The sequence below is a fragment of the Ambystoma mexicanum genome, chromosome 2p (genome assembly GCF_040938575.1).
Source record: "Ambystoma mexicanum isolate Mex_15411 chromosome 2p, UKY_AmexF1_1, whole genome shotgun sequence".
NCBI classification, from domain to species: domain Eukaryota; kingdom Metazoa; phylum Chordata; class Amphibia; order Caudata; family Ambystomatidae; genus Ambystoma; species Ambystoma mexicanum.
The window spans coordinates 302,247,367-302,271,020 of record NC_090923.1 but is presented as its reverse complement, the minus strand read 5'-3'; the positions used below and the strand labels follow the sequence as shown (position 1 = coordinate 302,271,020).

General features: G+C 47.5%; 1 protein-coding gene across 11 annotated transcripts in view; it reads left to right on the top strand.

The window, feature by feature from the left end:
• Positions 1-23,654, top strand: part of WNK2 (WNK lysine deficient protein kinase 2) — a 1,473,871-nt gene that overhangs the window by 1,072,196 nt on the left and 378,021 nt on the right. For all 11 annotated transcript variants that reach the window (XM_069643592.1, XM_069643590.1, XM_069643588.1 and 8 more), the window contains one exon: positions 11,921-12,135. In XM_069643592.1, coding sequence (XP_069499693.1) covers positions 11,921-12,135 — 215 coding nt within the window. The remainder of the gene's footprint in view (positions 1-11,920; positions 12,136-23,654) is intronic.

Sequence of the window (23,654 nt, the reverse complement as noted above, 5' to 3'; positions counted from 1 at the left end):
ATTGGGTTCCAGTAAACGTTCAGTATTATGAATACTCACTGGCTATTGCCTGGTGTTTGGTCCAGTTTTACTCTCAAAAGCTGTATATATGGAGTTAGGTTTTGAGTATAAACCACAACCCATTTCATGTCATTCTTAACTGCCACCAGAAGGCCTGATTTAGGTCTTCCCTTTGGCCCTTTTTGAGATGGATTTAGAAATTCTTTGTATCATTCCAGAATCGGGGCCTCGGAGAGCCATGTTACTTGAAGACGCAATATGTTTACCTTCATTGTTTGCAGTTCACCTTTTATTAAAATTATTTTTATGATGACCAAACCCTCTTCTATTCCAACTACAGTATTGTTTAAACGTTATTGATTTCGCATTTTTTCTGCTGCCTGGTTGGCTAGCCACTTCCATTTTTCACCCTCGCCTTCAAGCTCTTTGTTTGTATTTATGCTATTATATATATATGTCCTGAAGTTCTCTGTTTTTTTCTTCCAGTCTTCGAATTGCACTTGTTGGTAGTTGTTTCCCTCCTATTAGACTTCGATTCTTCGTTTCTACTGTGTTGGTCTTGTTTGTTGTAATTACTTGTTTGTTCTCACATAAATTGAAGCCCATCGGACGTAAGTGATAGGCTTCGTCCAAGAGTAGCTGCTTTACCAACCTTAAGACTGTGAGTAATATCACTTTGAGTTTGCTCCTCTTCCAAGAATTCTACTATGGTGATGGCTTTAGAAGTTATTAATCTCAATGCCGGAATGTGGTGCAGTAGTCCTACCATGTTTGATCTATTAAGGATCAGGCCATCATTATAATATAACATTCTTTCGAAGGGACTGTGTCCTCCGACGTATTCCACAACTTTGACAGTAATCACCACAGCTGTGCTGCTTCGGAAAACTATTTCGGCGTAGGCATCCTGCGTCGATGACATTGATACAGTCAACATCACCGGATGTTATATATAGGACGCACAGCGCCCATAGCCTCAGTTCTGTTTTTTCCGCCAACGTGTTTGCTTCGGAATCTCGGCGTGCCTCGGTTCTTCTACTTCGTTTGCTAAAGTTGAGAAAATGTCTTTGTCTTCTTCTACCCCGAAGTCGGGCTTCAAAAAGTGTCGGGACTGCGGTTCCAAAATGTCCATTACGGACCCACACGACATCTGCCTCTGGTGCCTCGGCGAAAGCCGCGTCACCGTCAATTGCAATGAATGCCAGTCGCTAACTTCGAAGGCCTTGCGGGAGCGGAAGAAGTTGTTGTCGGTAGGTAGGGTTGTTAAACCCTGCAAGTCGAAATCTACTGGTCTTTCGACCGATGATTCGGGGGGCGACTCTCTGCGTTGGTGTAAGTCCAGGGGGGGTCTCGTTCTAGGAGTGGGTCGTGCCATTCCTCTGCCTCTTTGAGGCATTCACGGAAGCGCCGGCGCGTGGCTTGTACCTCGAAACACTCGTCGCAGGCCGAATGGGATGAATTCCGCTGGCAAATGATGGCGAATCACAGGGCACCGTTCCTTCCACGCCTTCGAGAGAAGCCGGCAAGGAACGTGCTAGAGCCACCACTCGCACGCCTTCAGGCTCCGGTAGTCGGCGCTATCATCGGGAACCATCGAAGTCCCGATCGGACAAGGATGATCGCCACCATGCCCGGTCCAGGTCCCGGTCCTCGACGCAGTCGATACTGTTGGAGCCTGTGAGGCCTTCTAAGAAGGCATTGATGCCATCGCCATGTCCGTCGAGGAACTCATCGGCGCCGAGGCCGGCGAAGGACACGCTCGGGACTCCGGCCTCAAAGGTGCCCTGGAGAGCTGGGGAAGCTCTGAGAAAGGCTCTCAGCAAGTCTGTGAGGCCTATGTTTGACCCATATTCTGTTCCTCCTCCCAGGGTGGAATTGAAGGGTCTGATGAGAAGGGGGTTGTGCCTCCTAAGGTTCCTCATGTCCTGTTGTCTGGTCATAGCCAACTGGAAGACCTTTGTCAATCTTTAAATAATGCCAGTGGTCTTGATACCTCTCCGGAGGTTGAGTTTGGCAAGCTTGAGCCTGGTACACATGCCGAGTCCTCATACAGGCATCTCATGTCGAGGATGACTGAGTACTTGGGTTGGTCTGCGCCACCTATGGATTTTCTGCAGGATGACCCGACAGATATATTGGACCAAGGTCCACCAACTGACCCAGTGTTGCCATTTCACATGGCCTTACAAAGAAGGGCGGCAGCGGCTTGGACTGTTCCGTAGAGTCTCCCGTCAGTGAATAAGCCGCTTCTGAAATCCCGTCCAGCCAGTGGTGACCCCTGCTACTTGTCTACGCACCCCACTCAGGAGAGTTTGGTGGTGCAGACGGCTATGGCCCCAGCGAAGCAGGCTGCGTACCCTACCATCCCTCCTGATAGGGACGACAAGCGCTTTGATGGTTGGGAGAAGAAAGTATTTTCATCTGGGGGTATGGCTTTAAAGGCAGCCAACTCTGTTTGTGCCTTGGCAAGATTCACTCACACTCTGGAACTGTGTGTCTTTGGCAGCTGAACATATTCCCGAAGGGGAGGAACAGGATGGTTTTCTAGCTCTCGTTCAAGATGGCAAGGATGCCATGTGTGAATCCGTTCAGTCGGGTCTGGACGTGGCAGACTGTGTCAGCCGGTCCATGGCGGCGAGCACCGTAATACGCAGGTTTGCGTGGTTGCGGAAGTCGGGGTTTGCTCCTGATGTGCAAGTCCGGCTCCTCAACATGCCCTTTCATGGTGAACATCTTTTTGGCAGCAGGGCTGAAGAGTACCTTGAGAGGTTGCAGACCTCCAAAGCTGCAGCGAAGTCGTTGAGCGCTGCAATTCGCCAACCTCCGCCTTTTCGTCCTAGGGGACAGCAATGGAGGGGAGGTTCCTTTCGATATTACTCATCCTTTAGTAAATCGAGAGGCGCTGCAAGTCAAAGGGGCCACCGTAGGAGTGCCAGAGGTGGAAAACAGGGTACTCGAGGTGCCAAGGCCGCTCAGGCAGCTGCCTATTTGCCCTCAGGCACTGCCGCAGCCGCTTCAGCTCAGTCATGAGGCCATGTCCCTTGGTTGACCGGTTGGGGGAAGGCTGAAAAGGATCTTGTAGAGTGACGTGCCATTACTTCAGATGTGTGAGTTCTGGAGATCACAGCCCACGGCTACTGTCTTCCTTTCCGGCAGAGGCCTCACGACAATCCACCAGGGAATCTCTTTGAAGCGTCTGGATCCGCTCCTAGCGAATCCCTGCTGGAGAAAGGCGCCATAGAACTGGTGCCTGTAGCGGAGAGGAACAAAGGATGGTATTCCCCTTATTTTTTGATTTCGAAGAAAGACGGGGGATTGAGACCCAACATGGACTTGCGCGGTTTGAAAAAGCTCCTCAGGAAGGACAAGTAAAAGAGGGTTACTCTTTCTCAAGTCCTCCAGGCCCTTCAACTTCAGGACTGGCTGGTGTCTCTCGACCTCAAAGACGCTTATTTTCATGTGCCGATCCATCCCAAGCACAAGAAGTACCTGAGGTTTGCGGTTGGCGACTCGCACTTTCAGTTTCGGGTCCTGCCGTTCGGATTGACCTCCGCCCCGAGGGTCTTCACCAAGCTCATGGTGGTGGTGGCAATGTATCTCAGGAAAAGGGGGATTCACGTAAAACCCTACCTGGATGATTGGTTGATCAGGGCACGCTCTCCCGAGCAAGTCCTGGATCATCTGTCCGTCACCTGCCACTCCCTTCACAAGCTGGGCTTCTCCCTCAACTTAAAGAAGTCCCACTTGACGCCAACTCAGCGGCTCCAGTACATCGGAGAAGTGCTCGACAAGTCCCTGGGGCAGTGTTTTCCTCCCCAGGTGAGGGCTCATCACATTCAGCAGATGGTGCACAAGTTTCAACATGCCCAGAGTCTCCCGGCGTTCTTGAGGTTGCTCGGCCTCATGGCATGCTGCATTCTTCTGGTGCCAGAGGCCAGGTTGCGGATGAGATATCTGCAATTGGCTCTCAAGATGCAGTGGTCACAGTCCTCCGGCAGGATGTCGGACCCCTTTCACGTGCCCCCCTTGGTCACCCAGGACCTTCTGTGGTTGGCCGTCAAAGGCAGTCTGATGAGGGGGGCTCCGTTTTGGCTACCCTGGCCGGAGTTGACGATCGTGACGGACGCATCCCTCACGGGATGGGGAGCTCATGCCAACGAGCTGACAGTCAACGGTCGTTTGTCTCCGTCGGAGTCCAGACTCCATATCAATCTGTTGGAGCTGAGGGCCGTCAGGCTTGCCCTGAAGGCTTTTCTTCTGACTGTGTGAGGAAAGAATGTCCTGATTCTGACAGACAACACAGTGGCCATGCACTACCTCAACAAAAAGGGGGGCAGGGTCACTTCCTCTGTGCAGGGAGGCGATACAGCTCTGGTTCTGGGCCATCCAGCAGGACATTTTTGTTCTTATTTTAAAATTCCTTTAATTTCTCTTAAGGACTCACTAATGTGTTTGTGCTGGCACCTTTCCAGGTGCCTGGTTGGGATTTGAACCTTGTTCTGAAATTCCTTATGGGTGCTCCGTTTGAACCTTTACATTCTTGTCCTTTCAGGCTGTTAACCCTTAATACTGTGTTTTTAGTTGTGGTCACTTCCGCTCGCAGAGTGAGTGAGTTGCAGGCACTTTCAGTTAAGCCACCCTTCACTGTGTTTCATAAGGACAGGGTTGTCCTTAGAGTTCGTCCTTCCTTTCTTCCGAAGGTGTTGTCGGAATTTCATTTGAGGCAGAAGGTTATTCCTCCAGCATTTTATCCTCCTCCACATCCTGGTAAGGATGAGGAGAGGCTCCATAGGTTGGATCCTAGGAGAGCTTTAAGTTTCTACATTTCTCGCATGTCCCGGGTCAGAGTGGACGATCAGATCTCTATTGGTTAAATTCTTTTCCCTCCTCCATACGTTGGTACTGCTTTGGGCGTCTGTCATAGATATGGAATACGTCGGAGGACCCAATCCCCTCGAAGAACAAGTTACTCTCTTGCCTGGTAACGTTCATTCGATGGGATGGTCCGACGACGTAGTCCATATCGCTCCCTCCCTACCTGCCCCGCTACAGAATTTCTTATGCGATTGCAGCTTACGTTTCCGCAAGGCTTTCTGTGCTCATACTGGCAGTGGTTTGGTGCCACACGTTCTGGTGGAAAAACTGCAACTGGGGCTACGGGCGTCGTGCGTCCTACTTATAACATCCAGTGACGTCGGCTTGACGGAGACCCTCGAGGACAGCGTATCGACGTCATCGGCGCAGGACACAGACGCCGAAAGATTTTCCGAAGCAGCACAGCTGTGGTGATTACTGTCATAGATATGGAATAAGTCGTCGGACCATCCCATCGAAAGAACTTTACCAGGTAAGAGAGTAACTTGTTCTTCTGTACACTAGAATGTCATCACTGACGTTTGTTACCCCTGGGAGATCTTGGAGGACCTTGCGTATCTCGTGCTGAAAGTCTTAGGCAGCCGATGAATGGCCAAAGTTGAGCCTGCAGTAACTCCTCAGTCCCAGATGCGATGAGAACGTCGTGATGTAGCATGACTCTTTAGATAGGTGGATTTGATGGAATCCTGATTGTAGGTCCAATTTGCTAAAGACCTTTGCGCCAGTCAGGTCCACTATCAGCTCATCTATCATGGGAGTGATGTGCCTTTCCCTCCCGGTTGCCACGTTCGGGAGGCGCATGTCAATGCATATGCGCACCACTTGGGGTTGCTTAGGCTTTGCCGTGACCACCATTGGCAAGACCCAGGTTGTGGGACCGGTGGTCTTCTCAATGATCCAGAGGTCTTCCAGCTTGTTTAGTTCCGCTTACACTGCTGCCCTCATGTGGAACGGAACTCTTTGGTGTCTCACGGCTTGTGGTTCTATCGTGGGGTCAATGTGGGGTTTCACTGACCAGCCTTTGAGGCATCCAATGCCTTCGAACAGCTTTTTGTGCTTTGTTGGCAGCTGATCAATGTCCCTGGACTGGATGCCGAAGTTGAATTGTTTCCGCTCAAGTCGTTCTGCTGTCGCGCAGCTGAGCAGGGTTTCTATCCCAGCATCTACAATGTGGATTTGAGTCTTGCAGCTCTTGCTGTGGTATGTTAAGACAATCTTGAAGTATCGCACTACGGGGAGTGGCTTTTTACAACCATTGGCATATAGTAGTACCGACCTTCATCGCAGGAGGGGTTTGGGGTCCAGTTTGTTAAACCTGGTGGTTGGCATGACGGGATGTCATCCACTTTTACTGTGCAGCGGTGTGATTTGTTCTCGCCGGTTTGCCCGCCGTGCCTGGGATTGATTGCCTATATCATGTGTACTTTTTCCCGCCAGGGGTTTCTGTGTCTGTTTGAGTAGGCCTAAGATTGCTCCCTGCTTGACGGGTTGTCCACACTGCTGTCGCTGTTGGTGTCTTCTCTGTCTATTGCTCGGGCTCGTCTTTTCCTGCCTTCACATGGTTTTCCTGATTGTCTCTTCTGCCAGCAGCCGTGCTGTCTCGGGGGGGTCTGGTTTTGTGGTGCGGTGCCTTCAGTCTCTTCTCCCATCCAGGGTGTATCTGCGGGGTGACTGCTCTCTGGGCTTCGGGAGCTCTGACACACTGCTGAGTAATGGTTCACTTTTCCACATTTGAGGCACGTGGTGTCGTATGCTGGACATGGTTTGCTTCTGTTTTGCTGACCTCCGCACCGCTTGTAATCCTTCTGTCTGGTGGCTGGCTGCCCTTGTTTGGGCCTGTGTGATCATGCTTTTGTGTGGCGTTTTGGTGTCTAGCGACAGTATTGTCTCCATATCCAACACCACCTCTGTCGCACCATGGATAGGATGGTGTCCAGTGGTAGGTCTGTCTCTGCCACACACCAGTGAAACAGCAATTCCAAGACCCATCCAGCATTGCTGCCCCCCAGGGAGACGTATTCCAGACCCAAGATGAAGGCATCTTGCCGAAACGTCTAAGGACCAGCACTCCATACTCCACCTAGTCCCTCCATCCTCTTGATTCAGATCTAGACGTCGACCATGTGTTAGGTCACCCTCTAGCCTGGCTACATACAACCTAGTGTTATACAATTTACTGTTTTCAGCCTGGTTGTTCTGTATTGAGTACCTATACTATCACTTGTCACTATAGGTGGTGGTTACACACTGATATTAAAGCACTACTACGTTTTAAGCAATGTATATTTACAAATAAGTTGCTAACTCAGTTACATTGAGGATTTGTGAAGACTAAAGATTAATTACCCTTAATGTACTGTACCTTTTACTTTCTACAAAATCACAAAAATTATAAATGCATGATTTTGAAATGCATTCAACAGCAAAATGAAACAAAAGCTGTATGATTTACATCTATTATTGCCTGAATTTTTCCATTTCCAGAGTACTACTATATTTAGAGTGTTCTTGCATGCATGTGACTTAATAAAACAAGTGTAGGCCTACTGCAGTCAATAAGTAGACCCCATAACCTCAGACCTCAGAGCAAACCCCCTTTTTGTGTATCTGACAGGATGGTCTGCCGGAGCTTGTCTGAGGCTAGTCCATGAATTACTTGTTGCCGCACCGCAAACTCTTCGTCCGGGAAGTCACATCCGAGAGCCATCTCTTGCAGTCGGCTGTGGAAGTCGTCAATGTTCTCAAGTGGGCGCTGTCTGGCCTGGCTCATTTTGAATCTTTCAGTGTCAGGGCTGACTTTGGGCTTGAATTTCTTGGTGAGGATGTCCTTCGCTGTCTCGTAGTAAACTACTGTGCCCCGGCTAGGTAGTGCGTTAAAGAGGCGAAGGGCCATTGTACCCAGATTGAGTATAAGGATGGCTCTTTTCTTCTCCTCGCTGGTGATGTCGCTTGTCAAGATGCACAACTTGAATTGCTGGATACAGAGCTCCCAGCGAAGACCTGTGCAGGAGCCCAAAGGGCTGAAAGGGTTGTATGAATGTCCCTTGCATGTTGTCCAGCCATATGCTGGTGTCGGGATCTCAGCCTAGTTGCCTCTGTGGCGTCATTGCAGTGTCGTCTGCCATGTTGTGAGGTTCCTGGGCTATGCTTGCTGTGTTTGCTCAGTCTTGAGCACGTGCTTCCCTGTGTTTGTGGGCTAGGGTACTCTCTTGTGGGCTGGGGTACTCTCTCGTGGCCTTGGCGGCATGCAAACGGCATAAGCAGAGCCTACTTGCTTGTGTTGATGCTGGTGGAGGCTTATGCCTTCAGCTGCTCTCTGCCTGCCTGATGTGGGTTGTCTCCCTTTGAGGTCTTGTCTTTGGAACGTTTTCCCTGGCCTTATGGTGTCTTGGCCACTGTGTTGTGCTGCCCCCTGTGTGGATGCGAGTTTTGGGGTGTTGTCCTACGCTCCTGGTGCTCTGGTGCTTCCTGGGCTTTACATTGAGCGCTGGGGCTTACAGGGCCTTTGTATGCACGTGGCTCCAACGTGTTTGCTGGGCCTCTGTGCGGGCTGTAGGAAAATGCAGGTGCAGGGAGACGAGAAACGTTTTTCTTCTCCTGGCGTGCTTGGACTTGGGGGGGGCGGGGGGGGGCTTTGTGAGCACGTGGCTCCCACATGTTTGCTAGGCCTTTGTACGGGCCGTAGGAGAAAGGCAGGGAGACGAGAAACATTTCTCCGATCCTGGCTGTTGCGCGGGCAGATGGCCCACTTACTTTATGCGAGTGTGTGTGTTTTTTTCTTTTTTCTCTGCCGGTTCCACACAGACGGCCAAGCACCTGGTGGAAGGGGGCGACATGGATCAACGGGCCCTGGGGGTGCCTGGAGCACAGTGCGTGCGTGTTGCAGAGGGGTTTTTTGGTGGGGGGGTTATGGTACCTCCACCATGTCGCCAGTGTGAGGCCTGGCTTCCGGGGCTCCGTAACACAGCGCGGGCTGAACGCGCAATAAGACACAGGACACAGTTGCTCAGTGGCTACAGCGGGAAATGCCCTTTGCAGGCTTTCCACGCATCTTTATTTCCTTGGCCACGTGATGCCAGTCACGTGGACATCATACCATTAATGCCACTATGGCAGTGACTGTCAAATGCCTTTTCCATGCCTACACAAAAGCCAAACCTTTTGGCATTCCCAAGGCTTCTCTTTTCCTGGTTCTTACTGCCATAGTGGTTTTTGGTTGCACTCTCAACCCCCACTCCCTTCCTGTGTCCACTATTAAACCCTCTCAGTCTTTGATGCAGTGCTGTGCCCCATCTACAGTTCTGAGATTTTGGTAGAACCCAAAGTACACTTACTGGGGGCTTATTCATAAGTGGAAAGATATTTGGGTGGTAGAAATCATGTGAAACAGCAGTCTGAAAATTAGGGCTCCTGCTCTGTAAATAAGCAGTTGTGCAGCTCATTGCAACTCTGTTGAAGTTCCCTTCAAATGGAAGAAAAGTCGAATTCCCTGGACACTATGCAATGCACAGCAGTTAAATATTGCAAGATGGCAAACAGACTGCTGACATTTCACTCCAAAGTTTCAGAAAATCTATGCAGAGTGCTTTGAATGCTCATTGGGTGTTCATGCTGCATTCCACATGCCACTTACTCTGAATCACTGAACCGCCTTTACCATTTTGCCACAAATTATCCAGACAACATCCTTAGCCTCCTTGTCTCCGCACTCATGAAGTGGCATACCGTTGGCTGAAGGAGCCGAAACACATTACCGATTCCTTGTTCCATGGTACACTTTGCAGACTGTGCTGCAGGCCATATTTTACAGACTGCCTTTTGTGCTTCATGGAAACCTCAGTGCACCCAGATTGGTGATAGGCAGGTACACACTGGTGAGTAACAGCTCTGGGAATGCTTCCTGGATGTAAATGTACAGAACAAGTTTGCACTTAGAGTGGCAGCATGAGAGCAGTAGGACACCTAGGGGGAGGTGCACTAAGCTACATGGTCAGACTGCTGACATGCCTGAGGGATGGCTCTCATTTCATTCTTACCTCACACCATGATCTTAAAACCATTATTATGTTGGCATGCAAAATTAAATAATCCTGCCTCCTTCCATTGACCTAGTGGGTGCTTGCTCTAAATAGCTAGACTGAGGAAATAGAGTACAAATAAGGTAGGGCTGTGTGACAAATGGTGGAAATTCGCCCCTTCTGCCCATGCGGAACCCCACCCCTGTGATACTAGAGTGGTGATCCCGCTCCGCAATACCCTCCCTAGGGCTATAGGCAATTGGAACCTCACTGGAAGAGACTCCCCCTTTTGGGACAAGAACTTCCGTTCCCAGGAGGAACTCTCTTGAGGACCTGCAAAGCAACACATATTGCCCTCCTTTTAAACTCCCATTCCACTGGGATGAAGAAGCAGCCATATGGTGAGGAGAATCCACAAGAGAAAGAGAATAAGCAACAAAGATTTGTGCAGGTGAAGCTCCATGGCTATGTCAGTCTGAAAGAGGGAGGAGCCTGGGAAAATGAAGGAAGAGCACGCAAGTTTCAAAAGAGCAGAGACACTGACTTCAGAGGAAGCAGGGGCAAGACATGCAGCATCCTGCAGGGGCAATAGACCGCGAGGTGACAGGCGTGTTACCGTCGGTAACCAGGAAGCTAGAAGAACCAAAACTTGGTGTGTGGCGTCCCAAAGCGGAGAGGGGTGAAGAAGCAGAGACCGGTGCCGTGTTCATCGAAAGAATGTGGTGGACCTGAGGTCCAAGTTACAACGCCGAATCCTTTCTGACACCAAGCGAATAGCCGAGATACTGGATCGCCATTCAAAACAAACGGAGTGAAGAGAAGCTGGCCAAAGGACACGAGACAACAGGTTAGGAGGAGAAGGAGCCGATCCTCAACAAACAAAAACCCTGTTGACGTTCGCGCTAAAAACGGAAGGTAATAGGGGTAACAGGTGATCCGGGGAGATTGGATGAAAACCAGTATTATTGGAATGCTCATACTCCAGAGAGAGAGACCAGAACAAGAGTGAACGAGAATCATTGTTCGGCTGTTCATACTCTCCTTAATCTAAAGGGAGGTATTGTATCGTCAGTACAAAGAAGTGAAAGAGAAATATTCTGGGATGACCAAATTCCTAAGTCATACCAAGAAGGCACAGGTGAAAAACTGGTTGTAAACAAACCTGAAAACAAGCTAGAATTTGTAAAAAGGATATCAAGGATTATTAACTATTCAGGAAAATGAATGATCATTAGAGCCTATCTGAAGATCTATTGGAAAGTGGCTGAAACATAAGTCAATAAACCTCCGGATAAGGGAGACTCTCCTGATTAGAGTACTTAACAATAGTGGTAGGGTCACATAGGTTAGTGTCGGACGGTTTCCTTTATTGACATTCACTGATGACTGACGAGCACCTTCGCTAGTTTCGTTAGACGCTTTGTAGAATAAGGAAAGACGGGCTTTATTCCTTTTCTTTGATCAACAAATCAGTAAAATGTCTAATTCGAGTCTGTGTACTTCTTCTAAACACAGCTACCACTAGTTCGGAACAGTGATTACACAAAACACAAATTATAAGGGAGGAGCTGAATAGCAGCAACTTTATTCCTGGCCTAAATACTTCCTGACATTTTGGTCTTGGTGTGTTTTTGTCAGTTTAGAAATGGTTTCTTTAAGCATGCATTCATTTGAAAAAAAAATAGTTATTGGAGTTGTTAGTCTGTGTTTGAAGGGTTTGAGTATTAAAAGATTTCTAATACTAGTTAGTACTAAACACTGAGTTTAAAAAAAAAAAATATATATGGTTCCAGCTCTGTGGTATTTGGCTTTTGGGATGACTATTAGAACCACCAGCCATAATGTGAATTGTCACCCAATGTCCCAAATAATGTATGCTGTTGGTCAATATACTTAAAAGGAAAGTGGATGAAATGTATATTTAATGATACATTTTGGAGCCTGTTCTTGCTTTGGTTATTGGTGGTTATTCCTCATGCAATATACCCCATATTAACAGATCATTTATTTTAAAAATTCCTGCTAAGGCACATGAAGGAAATCACAGAACTTCAAATGCAGCAAAAGATTGAAATTGAGGCCCTCTTTGTGCGGCTTGGGAAACCCATACCCCATAACGTAGGACTATTCCAGGCGGCTCCACCAAGTGGCAGACGGCGAAGAGTGAGCAAAAACAAACTGAAAGCTGGAAAACTGCTGAATCCATTGGTCCAACAACTCAAGAATGTCCCCTCAAGTACAAGTAAGTTCAACTGCTTTTTATCTTCCTTTCATAGCTCTGTATGTTCATTCACCAACTGTTTGTGTGTACATATATATGTGTATTTTTATATATACTGGAAAAACCTTACTTAAAGTTTAGTTAAGTTGATCAGATTTATCGCAAAACAAAACCCTTGAAATTCAGCGGATTGGGGAAGTCATGACCGGCTTAACTCGGGGTGCTCCCGTTGATGTCCCCCATAATGCTATGTTCTCAATATTGCAATTTTGTAGATTATTGTGAATCCCTTCTCTTATATGTGCTCTTGGGCTTTGCAACAGGAACGCACTGAGTAAAGCTGGCCATGCCTTCCCCGATGCGCTGAATATCAAGGGTTCTTCGCAATATATCTGATCAACAAAACTTTACGTTTTTACAGTGAATTTCACAGGTTTTGTTATACCATTGTTTTTTCTGCACCACTAGTCATATAGCCTTTGGCCATGGCCTTCGGCCGTTTCCACTATATATTTTATGACAGTACCAGGCAACTAGCCAGGGCCTTCAGCCGTGTCCACTGTATATGTTCCCACACTCTTTTGAGCCAATGAGCCAGGAATCTATAAGATTACTGTGACCCATGAAATTGCTTATTTTCTTTATGTAATCCCCCTTTACACCACATATATATGCTGGGGAGACCCCCTGCAGCCCCTCCTACTTATATACCATTACCACCCCGCATATATATGTAGTGCAAAGGGGGTCAAAATAAAAAAAAGTCTGCATGGAGTTTACAATGGGGGGGCAGTAATGATATAATTCCTTAGCCAGGGCCTTTGGCTGTGGTCAGTGAAGGCTGTGTCCACTCTATATTCTACAACACTACCAATCCACTGGCCATGGCTGTTGGCTGTGTCTGCTTTGTACCTGCCACCTCACTGTAGCTGTCAAAAGAAATGTCTTTCATTTTTTCCCCCTATAATCTGTAGTTATTCGATACCCACGGTTTTCGGGGGAAAATGGCGAAATGTCATCAATGATTTTGTGAAGTCATCTTTCATGTCCTGGGTGTTAGTGTTAGCAGTGCACAGTGGTTGGGTGAGTTATGGTTGCTTAGCTTATCGTAACTGGTGAATTTCTTGTTTTTTTCGTTTTTACTGGTAACCAGAACATCCCTTTAACACAGGTTTTTTCCACTGAATTTCATAGGTTTATAGCGGGGCACTTTCATTTGCTACGAGTTCATTATTTCATACTCGCCTATAATGTAGCAGCTCCAGAGTCTGCGGACAGGGCGATAGTCAGCGGATAAAAGCCAGCATTCACAAAGCTCAGAAGCACTCAGGAGAACATAAAACATTCTACCCATCAAACAACAAACAGATATACATAAAACAACCTTACTTCTATTTACTACACCCAAATATACCTTTTTGTAGAAATGATTACTTCAAAATGTAGAAATCATTCTTTCATTTAACACACAATAAATGGAATGCACCAAGCATAAACCATAACTGTACACCTCATATTATCAACTGCTCATAGAGACTCACATGCACCAAGCGCTTATTCCAAAACAATCTCACTGTCAAGATGTGCGTCCCTAGGGCGCTGCGTACCTGTGTTTCCTGTAGGCTTGCGTGCCGGGGTCGCCAGGACGTTGCTTGTAGAACGAAAGATGAGAGGGTAACGCCAGGAACCGGCCCAGGTCCCGTCCTGATTGCAGGATTGAAAATGGGTCCGATTCCTGACGCCACGGGTGAACACTTCCCTGGATTTACGTGGCGCCAGAACAGTGCAAGCACTGAACAGGGAAGGCCGGTAGATGAAGACTGCGAGCTTGAGTGCGTTGCTGTGATTCTGCAGAATCCTTCTTGAAGAAGTTGAGAAAAGCCAGCCGGGACTGTAGTATGGCAGAAAAGGCAGACGGCAAGTAGGACCGAACAAAGGCACCGGAGGCACTGGCACCCAGCACAAGGCAGAGGAGTATTCAGGTAAGGAAGGTGGTCAGGCAGGAGAGGGAAGGGAGGTAAGGAGGAATAATGAAGGGACCGGAGGAACTAGGCCTGGACCGGACAATACCCAACCCAAGAGAGCAGACCCCCAACCAAGGAACCTAACCACCAGGGTAAGGGAAGGCCGGGCAAACTAGAAGGAAACGAGGGAGGCAAGCGAGGAGACCAAGGAAGAACAAGGATTTCCAGAAGCGAGCGGGAGGTCAGGACCAAACCGCGTTGAGACGCGGCGTGTTCAGATCCGGAAGCCCCTTTATAGTGATTCGGCACGGAAGCGAGGCTTGACCCGCAATCCGAATCGGCGCATGCGCGGAATCACGGTATTCGTGGGAACGAGGCTTGGACCACAAGCCCGTTCCCTGCCGCTTCCGCGTATGCATGCATGCACCCCAACTCGCCCGTGACCAAGGCGAAACCGCGGGTACTGCCGCCAGGCATCACCCCGCCCACGAGGACACGGCCGATCCCGGGTGAGTGTCCTAACACTATGCCCCCTCCCAGAAAGACCCGGGGCCCCCGGTCTACAAGGATGGCGTAAATAGAACTCACGCACCAAACGGGGAGCATGGACATTCCCAACAGGTTCCCAAGTGCGGTCACAAGCCGAATACCCCTCCCAATCCACCAGGAACTGCAATTGACCCCGATGGAAACAAGAATCACAGATTTCTCGGACCTCATATTCAGGAACACCCTGCACCTCAATGGCCGCAGGACGAGAGCCCGAGCGCCCATAGGGGTCCTCCAGGTGAGGCTTAAACAAGGAGACATGAAACACAGGATGCACCCGCCAGGATGGGGGTAAATCCAGTTTGAATGCCACTGGGGAAATCCGTCTAGTAATCCGGAAGGGTCCTAGGAAACGGGGAGCAAATTTCGTAGTAAGTTGCGAACAGGTAAGTTCTTGGAAGAAAGCCACACCTTCCCACCAACCTTGAATATAGGTTCCGGGTTACGCCTCCTATCTGCCTGGACCTTCATGTCCTCACGTGCCTTAACCAGGGTACCAGTCGCCTGGGCATGCAGTCTTCGGATCTCTTGAATCAGCTGATCAGCAGAGGGAACCGCGCTTGGTCGTACAGGAACAAACGGAAAAAGTCTAGGACTGAGTCCATAGGTACAAAGAAAGGGGCTTACTCCTGTTGCAGAATGAATCGAGTTGTTATAAGCTACCTCTGCAAAGTCCAGTTGCAATGCCCAGTTGGTCTGAGAGGCGTTGGAGAAACAGCGCAGATATTGTTCCAACGTCTGATTGGTCCTCTCCGTCTGTCCGTTGGACTGTGGATGATAGCCGGAACTAAGTGCTCGATGTATGCCCAGGTGATGACACAGTTGTTTCCAAAAGGATGATATGAACTGGGAACCGCGGTCCGAGATGATCTTATCAGGTAGTCCATGCAACCGGTAAATGTTGTGCAGAAATGCTCGGGCCATGGAACTCGCAGAGGGAACTTTAACAAATGGGATAAATTGAGCCATCTTGGGAAAAACAATCAACTACTACCATAATGCATGTGAAGCCCTCGGAAGGTGGTAGTTCCACTATGAAATCAGTAGCTATGGTGTGCCAAGGATGGGGCGGTGTCTCGATGGGTTGGAGTAGACCGAGTGGTTTCCTTCTGGGTGTCTTTACTTATGCACATACTGGACAGCATTCCACGTATTGTTTAACTTGTTTAGCCAATCCTGGCCACCAAAACTGTCGGGCGACAAGTTCTTGTGTAGCACGTATGCCCCGATGACCCCCGATCTTCGAATCATGAAAAGCATGCAAAATGGCATTCCGAAGAGAGTCGGTGGGTGCATACAATCTCCCACTGAAGTAGAGCAATCCCTCGTTCTCACTAACTTGGGGCAATTTCAAAAGTTCCGTTCTGTAAGGGTCTGCCAATGTTTCCTGCAAGAACGTATCCAGGCAATGAGATACTGAAAACAAGAAATGTTCTGGGGCTAGCAATAACTGGTTCTGGCTGTCTTGCTTGATGTCTTCCAAGGAGCGAGACAATGCGTCTGCTTTCAGATTCTGAGCATTTGGTATGTAAGTGATCGTGAAATCATAATGAGAAAAGAAAAACGCCCAACGGGCCTGGCGGGAATTGCGACATTGAAGAGATCGTAGATACTGTAGATTTCTATGGTCGGTACGGACCTCAACAGGAAATTGGCCTCCCAAAAGATGATGGCGCCATTCTTCAAAAGCCAATTTGATGGCTAAAAGTTCCTTCTCGATCACGGCATAATTCCGTTCGCTCGACGTTAGTTTTCTGGAAAAATAAGCCACTGGGAATTCAACATCCGACTGCGGGTCCTTCTGTAGCAGAACTGATCCAACGGCGAAATTCGACGCATCTGCTTCCACAATGAATGGTCTACTTTGGTCGGGATGATGTAGGATGGGAGAGGTGCTGAAGGCGTCTTTGAGACGTTCGAACGCATTGGTGGCTTCCTCATTCCACACAAACAACGTCTTACTGCTGGTTAAACTGGTTAAAGGTGCTGTGAGATTGGAAAAACCTGGTATAAAGCGCCTATAGAAATTGGCGAATCCAAGGAATCGCTGAAAGGCATTCACATCGTTAGGTCGTTTCCATTCTTGAATAGCCCGTGACTTAGTTGGGTCCATCTGTATGCCAGAACGGCAAATCACGTACCCAAGGAACTCAATCTTGTCTTGATTGAAGAGACATTTCTCAATCTTGGCGTACAAGTGGTTCTGACGTAAACGGTTGAGGACTTCTTTGACATGTATGATGTGGTCCTTCTCATTCTTTGAGAAAATCAGTATATCATCTAGGTATACCCATACTGATATTCCGAATAAATCCGAAAATATGTCATCCATTAAACGCTGAAAAATGGCTGGGGCATTGCATAGTCCGAAAGGCATTACACGATATGCATAGTGCCCTAAGGGTGTCTTAAAAGCCGTCTTCCACTCGTCACCAGTCTTGATTCGTACCAGATGATATGCCCCTCTTAAGTCCAACTTAGTAAATATACAGGCAGAGTGCAAGGATTCCAGGATATCACGTATTAGAGGCAATGGATATCTATCCTTCCGAGTAAGTTTGTTTAACTGCCGATAGTCCACACAGGGACGTAACGTACCCTCATTTTTCTTGACGAAAAACAGCGGAAATCCCGCAGGAGACTTGGAAGGGGTGATATACTGTTTCTGAAGGCAGTCGTTGAGATATTCTTGTAAGGCTGTTCTTTCTTGTGGGGATAAGGAATACACTCGTCCATGTGGAAACACAGATTCTGGCAACAGATCTATGGCACAATCAAAACTTCTATGAGGAGGCAGGGGTATGTCCCTAGGTTCTGAAAACACAGAGGAATAATCCGCATATTCAGAAGGTATGGTAGACAACAGGCATACGCTAGATGTTCAATTCACCTCTGTCTGCGTGGCAATTGTAGATATCCCAACTGATAACCTTGCGGAGGAACAATCCAGCAAACAATGATCCGAATTAAAGGTCAATGTACGGGTTACCCAATTAACCTTAGGGTTGTGGTACAACAACCAGGGTAAACCCAACACGATCGGATAAGATGGTGACTTAATCACATCCAAAGATATGTTTTCCAGATGTTCATTGATCCGCAACTGCAGAACTCCGGTGTGATGTTGAATGGGACCAAAAGACAAAGGTGTACCATCAATGACCTCAATCGGTGTAGCTTGCCTTTTCTTAAGTAGAGGGATCTGGTTCTTCTTGACGAACTCAACATCGATATAGTTGCCAGATGCACCACAATCTAGAAGACCCATGATTTCAGTTGACTTATCCTGCCACAGTACTTTAATTCGGAGTACCAAAAGGGCTGCGGGAGACATGGGCAGTAAGATCCCATCGGTATCCGGAAGGGCTGGTGTGAACGGTAGGCCTGTCATTGCCTTCCTTATACCTGACAGGCCTACTAGTTTTCCGACTTCCTGAGTGGTCGTAACTGACAAGTACCCAGATAGTGCCCGGAGGCACCGCAATATAGGCACAAATTCAAGTCCCTTCGACGTTTCCTCTCTTTAGCGGACAAAGGTCCTCTGAGTGCCCCCAATTGCATGGGTTCCGGACCCGTTTCTGCTATACTTGAAGCGCCAGTAGGTGATGGAAAAGACCTGGGGTACGGCTTCTCCAACCGACGTCTTTCCCCCTTCCGCTCAGCCAAACGGTTATCGATTCGTAGGACCTGTTCCTGAAGTACCTGTAAAGTATCCGGTTCTGGTATATGAAGAAGTTGGTCCTTGTACTCCTCTCTCAGACCTCCCCGAAAAAGCGTCTTCTGTGTACCTTTTGGCCATTGAGAATCCGCCGCCAATTGACGGAACCGACCAATGTATGAGATCAGATCACTTGAACCCTGCTTTAAATCCATCAATTGGTTTTGTGCTGTGGCGGCCAAGTTAGGTGACTGGAATACTTCCAAAAACGCTTTCTCGAAGGCGGCAAAATCACCCAGTATTGGACAGTTTGCTGACACCAAAGGAGCTGCCCATGCAAGCGCATTTCCAGTTAGATTCCCTAGAATATACCCAATCTTCGCCTTCTCGTCGATGAAATGGGAAGCCCGGAACAAAAAATGGATCCTGCAATGGTTACAAAATTCGGCCACTCTTCTAGAATCCCCGTCGAACTTCATGGGTGTCGTCTGTGCCATGGCAGAATCAGCCTGGGTTGTGGTGTTAGTCCTATGCACCACCATCTGACGTAGAGTCTCGTTTTCTAGACGAAGTGCTGTCATTTCAGCCCTTAAAGACCTGATTTCGTCCCTCAGATCAGAGGTTTCCTCCATCTCTGGGTCTGAATCGGAGGTTAGGCGTCTCAATCTGTCAAGATGTGCGTCCCTAGGGTGCTGCGTACCTGTGTTTCCTGTAGGCTTGCGTGCTGGGGTCGCCAGGACGTTGCTTGTAGAACGAAAGATGAGAGGGTAACGCCAGGAACCGGCCCAGGTCCCGTCCTGATTGCAGGATTGAATATCGGTCCGATTCCTGACGCCACGGGTGAACACTTCCCTGGATTTACGTGGCGCCAGAACAGTGCAAGCACTGAACAGGGAAGGCCGGTAGATGAAGACTGCGAGCTTGAGTGCGTTGCTGTGATTCTGCAGAATCCTTCTTGAAGAAGTTGAGAAAAGCCAGCCGGGACTGTAGTATGGCAGAAAAGGCAGACGGCAAGTAGGACCGAACAAAGGCACCGGAGGCACTGGCACCCAGCACAAGGCAGAGGAGTATTCAGGTAAGGAAGGTGGTCAGGCAGGAGAGGGAAGGGAGGTAAGGAGGAATAATGAAGGGACCGGAGGAACTAGGCCTGGACCGGACAATACCCAACCCAAGAGAGCAGACCCCCAACCAAGGAACCTAACCACCAGGGTAAGGGAAGGCCGGGCAAACTGGAAGGAAACAAGGGAGGCAAGCGAGGAGACCAAGGAAGAGCAAGGATTTCCAGAAGCGAGCGGGAGGTCAGGACCAAACCGCGTTGAGACGCGGCGAGTTCAGATCCGGAAGCCCCTTTACAGTGATTCGGCACGGAAGCGAGGCTTGACCCGCAATCCGAATCGGCGCATGCGCGGAATCACGGTATTCGTGGGAACGAGGCTTGGACCACAAGCCCGTTCCCTGCCGCTTCCGCGTATGCACGCATGCACCCCAACTCGCCCGTGACCAAGGCGAAACCGCGGGTTCAGCCGCCAGGCATCACCCCGCCCACGAGGACACGGCCGATCCCGATCCTGGGTGAGTGTCCTAACACTCACACCAAACAGTAAGTACACTGCATTTATTTCTTTATTATTACCATTAATTATGTTAACGTTTCTTATAAGCAAATATTACAATTCTTTTTTTCTTTAAACCCAAATGGCAAGCACACTTGGGTGGTTTGAAAAAAGCTTTCCAAGAGAATAAAGGAGTGATGATAACATCTCTAATGGTTAACAATTCATTAAATATAAACAAATAGTGTAATTTCTACAGACGAAAGTGAAATCATTTCTTCCTTTCACACACCAATGTAGATATCTGTACATAATGAAATCATGATGTTGCCTGCTAAATTGGATAGTTAGTAATGACTTAAAGGAACTTTCATTATGTTAAAAATCATGTTATTAAAAATGTTGATTCACTGTTCTTCCTGCACCTCCACTTGTCCCCAGCAGCCATCCCTATCAAATTCCCAAAATATAAATAAAAGACACTTTGATGAAACTTCTCCCTTCCTCTCCTGATCCCTACAGTACAGAAGTTCCACATTTTCCCATTCCATTTCCCATTCCGATACCCCATCCCTTTCATAAATACATTTATTTTCTATACTATATGTTTCTTGTATATTATGTCACATTTTTTTAAGAACCCCAATGAATTGACTGTGGACTATACGACTGTCTGGGGACACCCCCATTTTGAGAGCGGACACCTCAGACAGTCTGGGGTGTCCGCTCTCAAAATGGGGGTGTCCCCAGACCCTATATTTCACCACCGTTGTGGGGTGTACCAAAGGCTCGGGCAGCCAAGGTGAGATGCACTGAGTGCATCTTAGTCACGGGAAACCTGGGCTGCACTCCTATGGGAACACTTCCATGTGCTACCACATCAAATCAAACCACCCGGGTGCTCTGAGAAAGGCCATACCTTTCGGTGGGAAAATTAGGTTAATGGCATCTACCCCATCCTTCTCAACCACTCCTATCACCACAAAGAATACTCCTTTAGGGTAGAGGATCCCAGTGGCTGCCTCGCAGGCCATACAGAAAGCTGGTGACCCTTACCTTTCAAGGGGGGAGCACTTTCATAGTCCTTTGAGGCGTACGGTCAAGGAGCACAGGGAAACACTGCCCCCCACCTTAAATTTAAGGCCTGGCCAACCTGTTCCCCTGTCCACCTGCTCCTCCATTTCTATGTTTGGTACCCATCTTACCTGGCCTCTCCTGGAAAAAAGCCCAAAGAAATACATAATGAAAAAACAAAAAAAACGGTTCCGTTAGGCGCCACCTTTCACAGTTAAAAAATAGAATTTAAAATAAAAAATTGCAGATCCCTTTACAACAACCTTCATAGTCCGTCGACAGTGCAGTAGTCCGTGGTGGCTACTAAAATATTTTTTTTCTCTTTTTGGCTTTTATATATTTTGTTTAATTCTTTGGTTTTATGTGCTGAACTAACAATTATTCTATTGTACTTAATGATTTTTTGTAACTTTTACAAAAAGTGCTTCAATGGTTTTTTTTCTGTTTTTCCTTTTTCTTTACTTCAATCTATATTCTGTAAGTTCACAAAAACTGCTTCAATACATTTGAAAAAAAACATCTGATTGCCCACTTCAGTGAGATGCAGTCCATCTCTTCGAAAAATGTTGACTATCAAATTCAGTATTTTCATTATGGAAAGATGTCATCCCAACATCCTGCAAAAAAAGCACATACAACTTTATTCACTTTGCACCTTGGACAAAATAAATTCAAACACATCCATATTTGTCTCTGAACTTTCCATGAAAAAATAATTTTTTAATGTGGAAACGGTTCCCTCCACTTTCCAAATATTTCCTTCATTGCAAATTCCGGTAACATAGCCCAAACTGTTGATTCCACAGTGCACTGCAATGATGTCCGGATGCTTTAATTGAATCATATTCTCAAAAAACAGGGTGAATGTTGCCCACTTAATTTGAAATTCTTCAAATCCAAGATTGTCAGACAATCAAAAGTGCTTCCAATACACCTTCAGCCAATGGATACACGAGTTTCCCACAATGAAGACGGTCTGTTTCCTCAAAGCCATAGCCATCTTCACTGCGGACAACAAAGAGAACTCTTGCTACCCAGACTTCCTGCACACCACACCCAGGAAACCTGATTGTCTGATCTCCCAATGTCCGTGGACATCCACGACTGCCTGCGGTCTCCGATGTCCCCTTTCCATGACGGGCATCCTCAAAAGACCTGGATGTGGCATGTGCCATTCGTGGGCTACCACGGTGTCCGTGGACATCATGTCCAATTGAAGGGGAGGGGAGGTTTAACACTCAATTTAAACAATGTATTCTACAATCGTGGCTCTTAACCCCTTAAGTGCCAAGGACGAGATATCTCGTCCTTGTGATTACCTCCAGGGTGCCAAGGACGAGATAGCTCGTCCTTTTTGGCACCTTGTTTTAAGCGATGCCTGCAAAGCAGATCGCTCAAATCTGTAATCCAACTCCTGGGCTTTGTGTGGGGGAGGTCCCACCTCACTGCCAGGGGGCTGGATTACCTTCAATTACACATCGGCGTGCCTAAAGCACGCCGACGTGAAAGTTATTTCACTGCAGCAACCATTACGGGCTGCCGTGGTGAAAAGAGAAGGTAAACTCCCTTCTCCCTCTCCTTCGATCTCCGGCTGTATTTCAAGCCGGAGATCGAGGGAGGTGTCGTTGGAAAGGGGAGAATCTCCCCTTTCCAACAACACCTTGTGTGACAGCATTGCTGGTCACAGATCGGGCGCAGAGCGCTCGATCTCTGGGTAGCAATGCCACTAGACACCGGGTATGTTTTTTGAATGCGTGGGAGTTGTGGGGGCTGCTTACATTAATTCAGTAACTCTAGAAAACAGTGAAAGCCTCACAAACGCCAACCTCTGAACAAGCACATAATGAAAAGGAATCGTTTGAAAACACATCTGCTGAAATAGAAGACCAAGTATGTGCCAGTTCTTGAAGAACTTTTTTATAAGTAAAGTACACAAATTGTAGATATTCCCTTCAAAATAGAGGACAATGAGGAATCCCAATGGTTCCAATTGGCTTTATATCTAACAGCAGAAAATGAATACAAAATAACTGACCCCTCAAGAGTTTGCAAGTACTGCTCAATAATAACCAAATACCACTATTAACTTACAAATAGTCCCACTTCCAAGGGCTCTCCAACAACTTGATTTGTATGAGAGCATTATAATCCAAACAGTACACCCATTTCAAGCTAGAATACGCCTTCAACTGAAAATTGACAAATTGGCTTCAATTGAGTTACTAAAAGCCATCTGTGGCAAGGTAGTATATTTGCCATTAGATCTTAAAGAAAATGTAGAAACTCTTGGAGTACAGCGGCCAATAGTTCAATCTTTGATTGTACTAGTTAATGGTGTACTAACAATATACAACTAAATTTGGCAACAACTAGTCGACTTAAACAAATTTAGATAAGCCCTACAATATCTGAAAGAAAACAATGAATGCTACAAAGATATAAGCATAGAGGAAAACTTAAGAGAAACCACACAAATAATTAAAAACTCATCAGCAACTGGCCAATTTGAACGTGTAGATCCTGTTACTGCAGCCAACATTTTAGACCAGTATACAATTCACCCACAACACTTCAAAGACACCATTGAAAATGCATTAGACACATCATATGCGTCAAGTCAATGGATGCCCAATGAGCATATGGGAAATCAGTGCATCAGTATATCGCTCTTTACAAATGTATTCTGAAGACCCCTGATTCATATGAAATGTAGGATACATTTTCTACCTCCTGTTCAAAAGT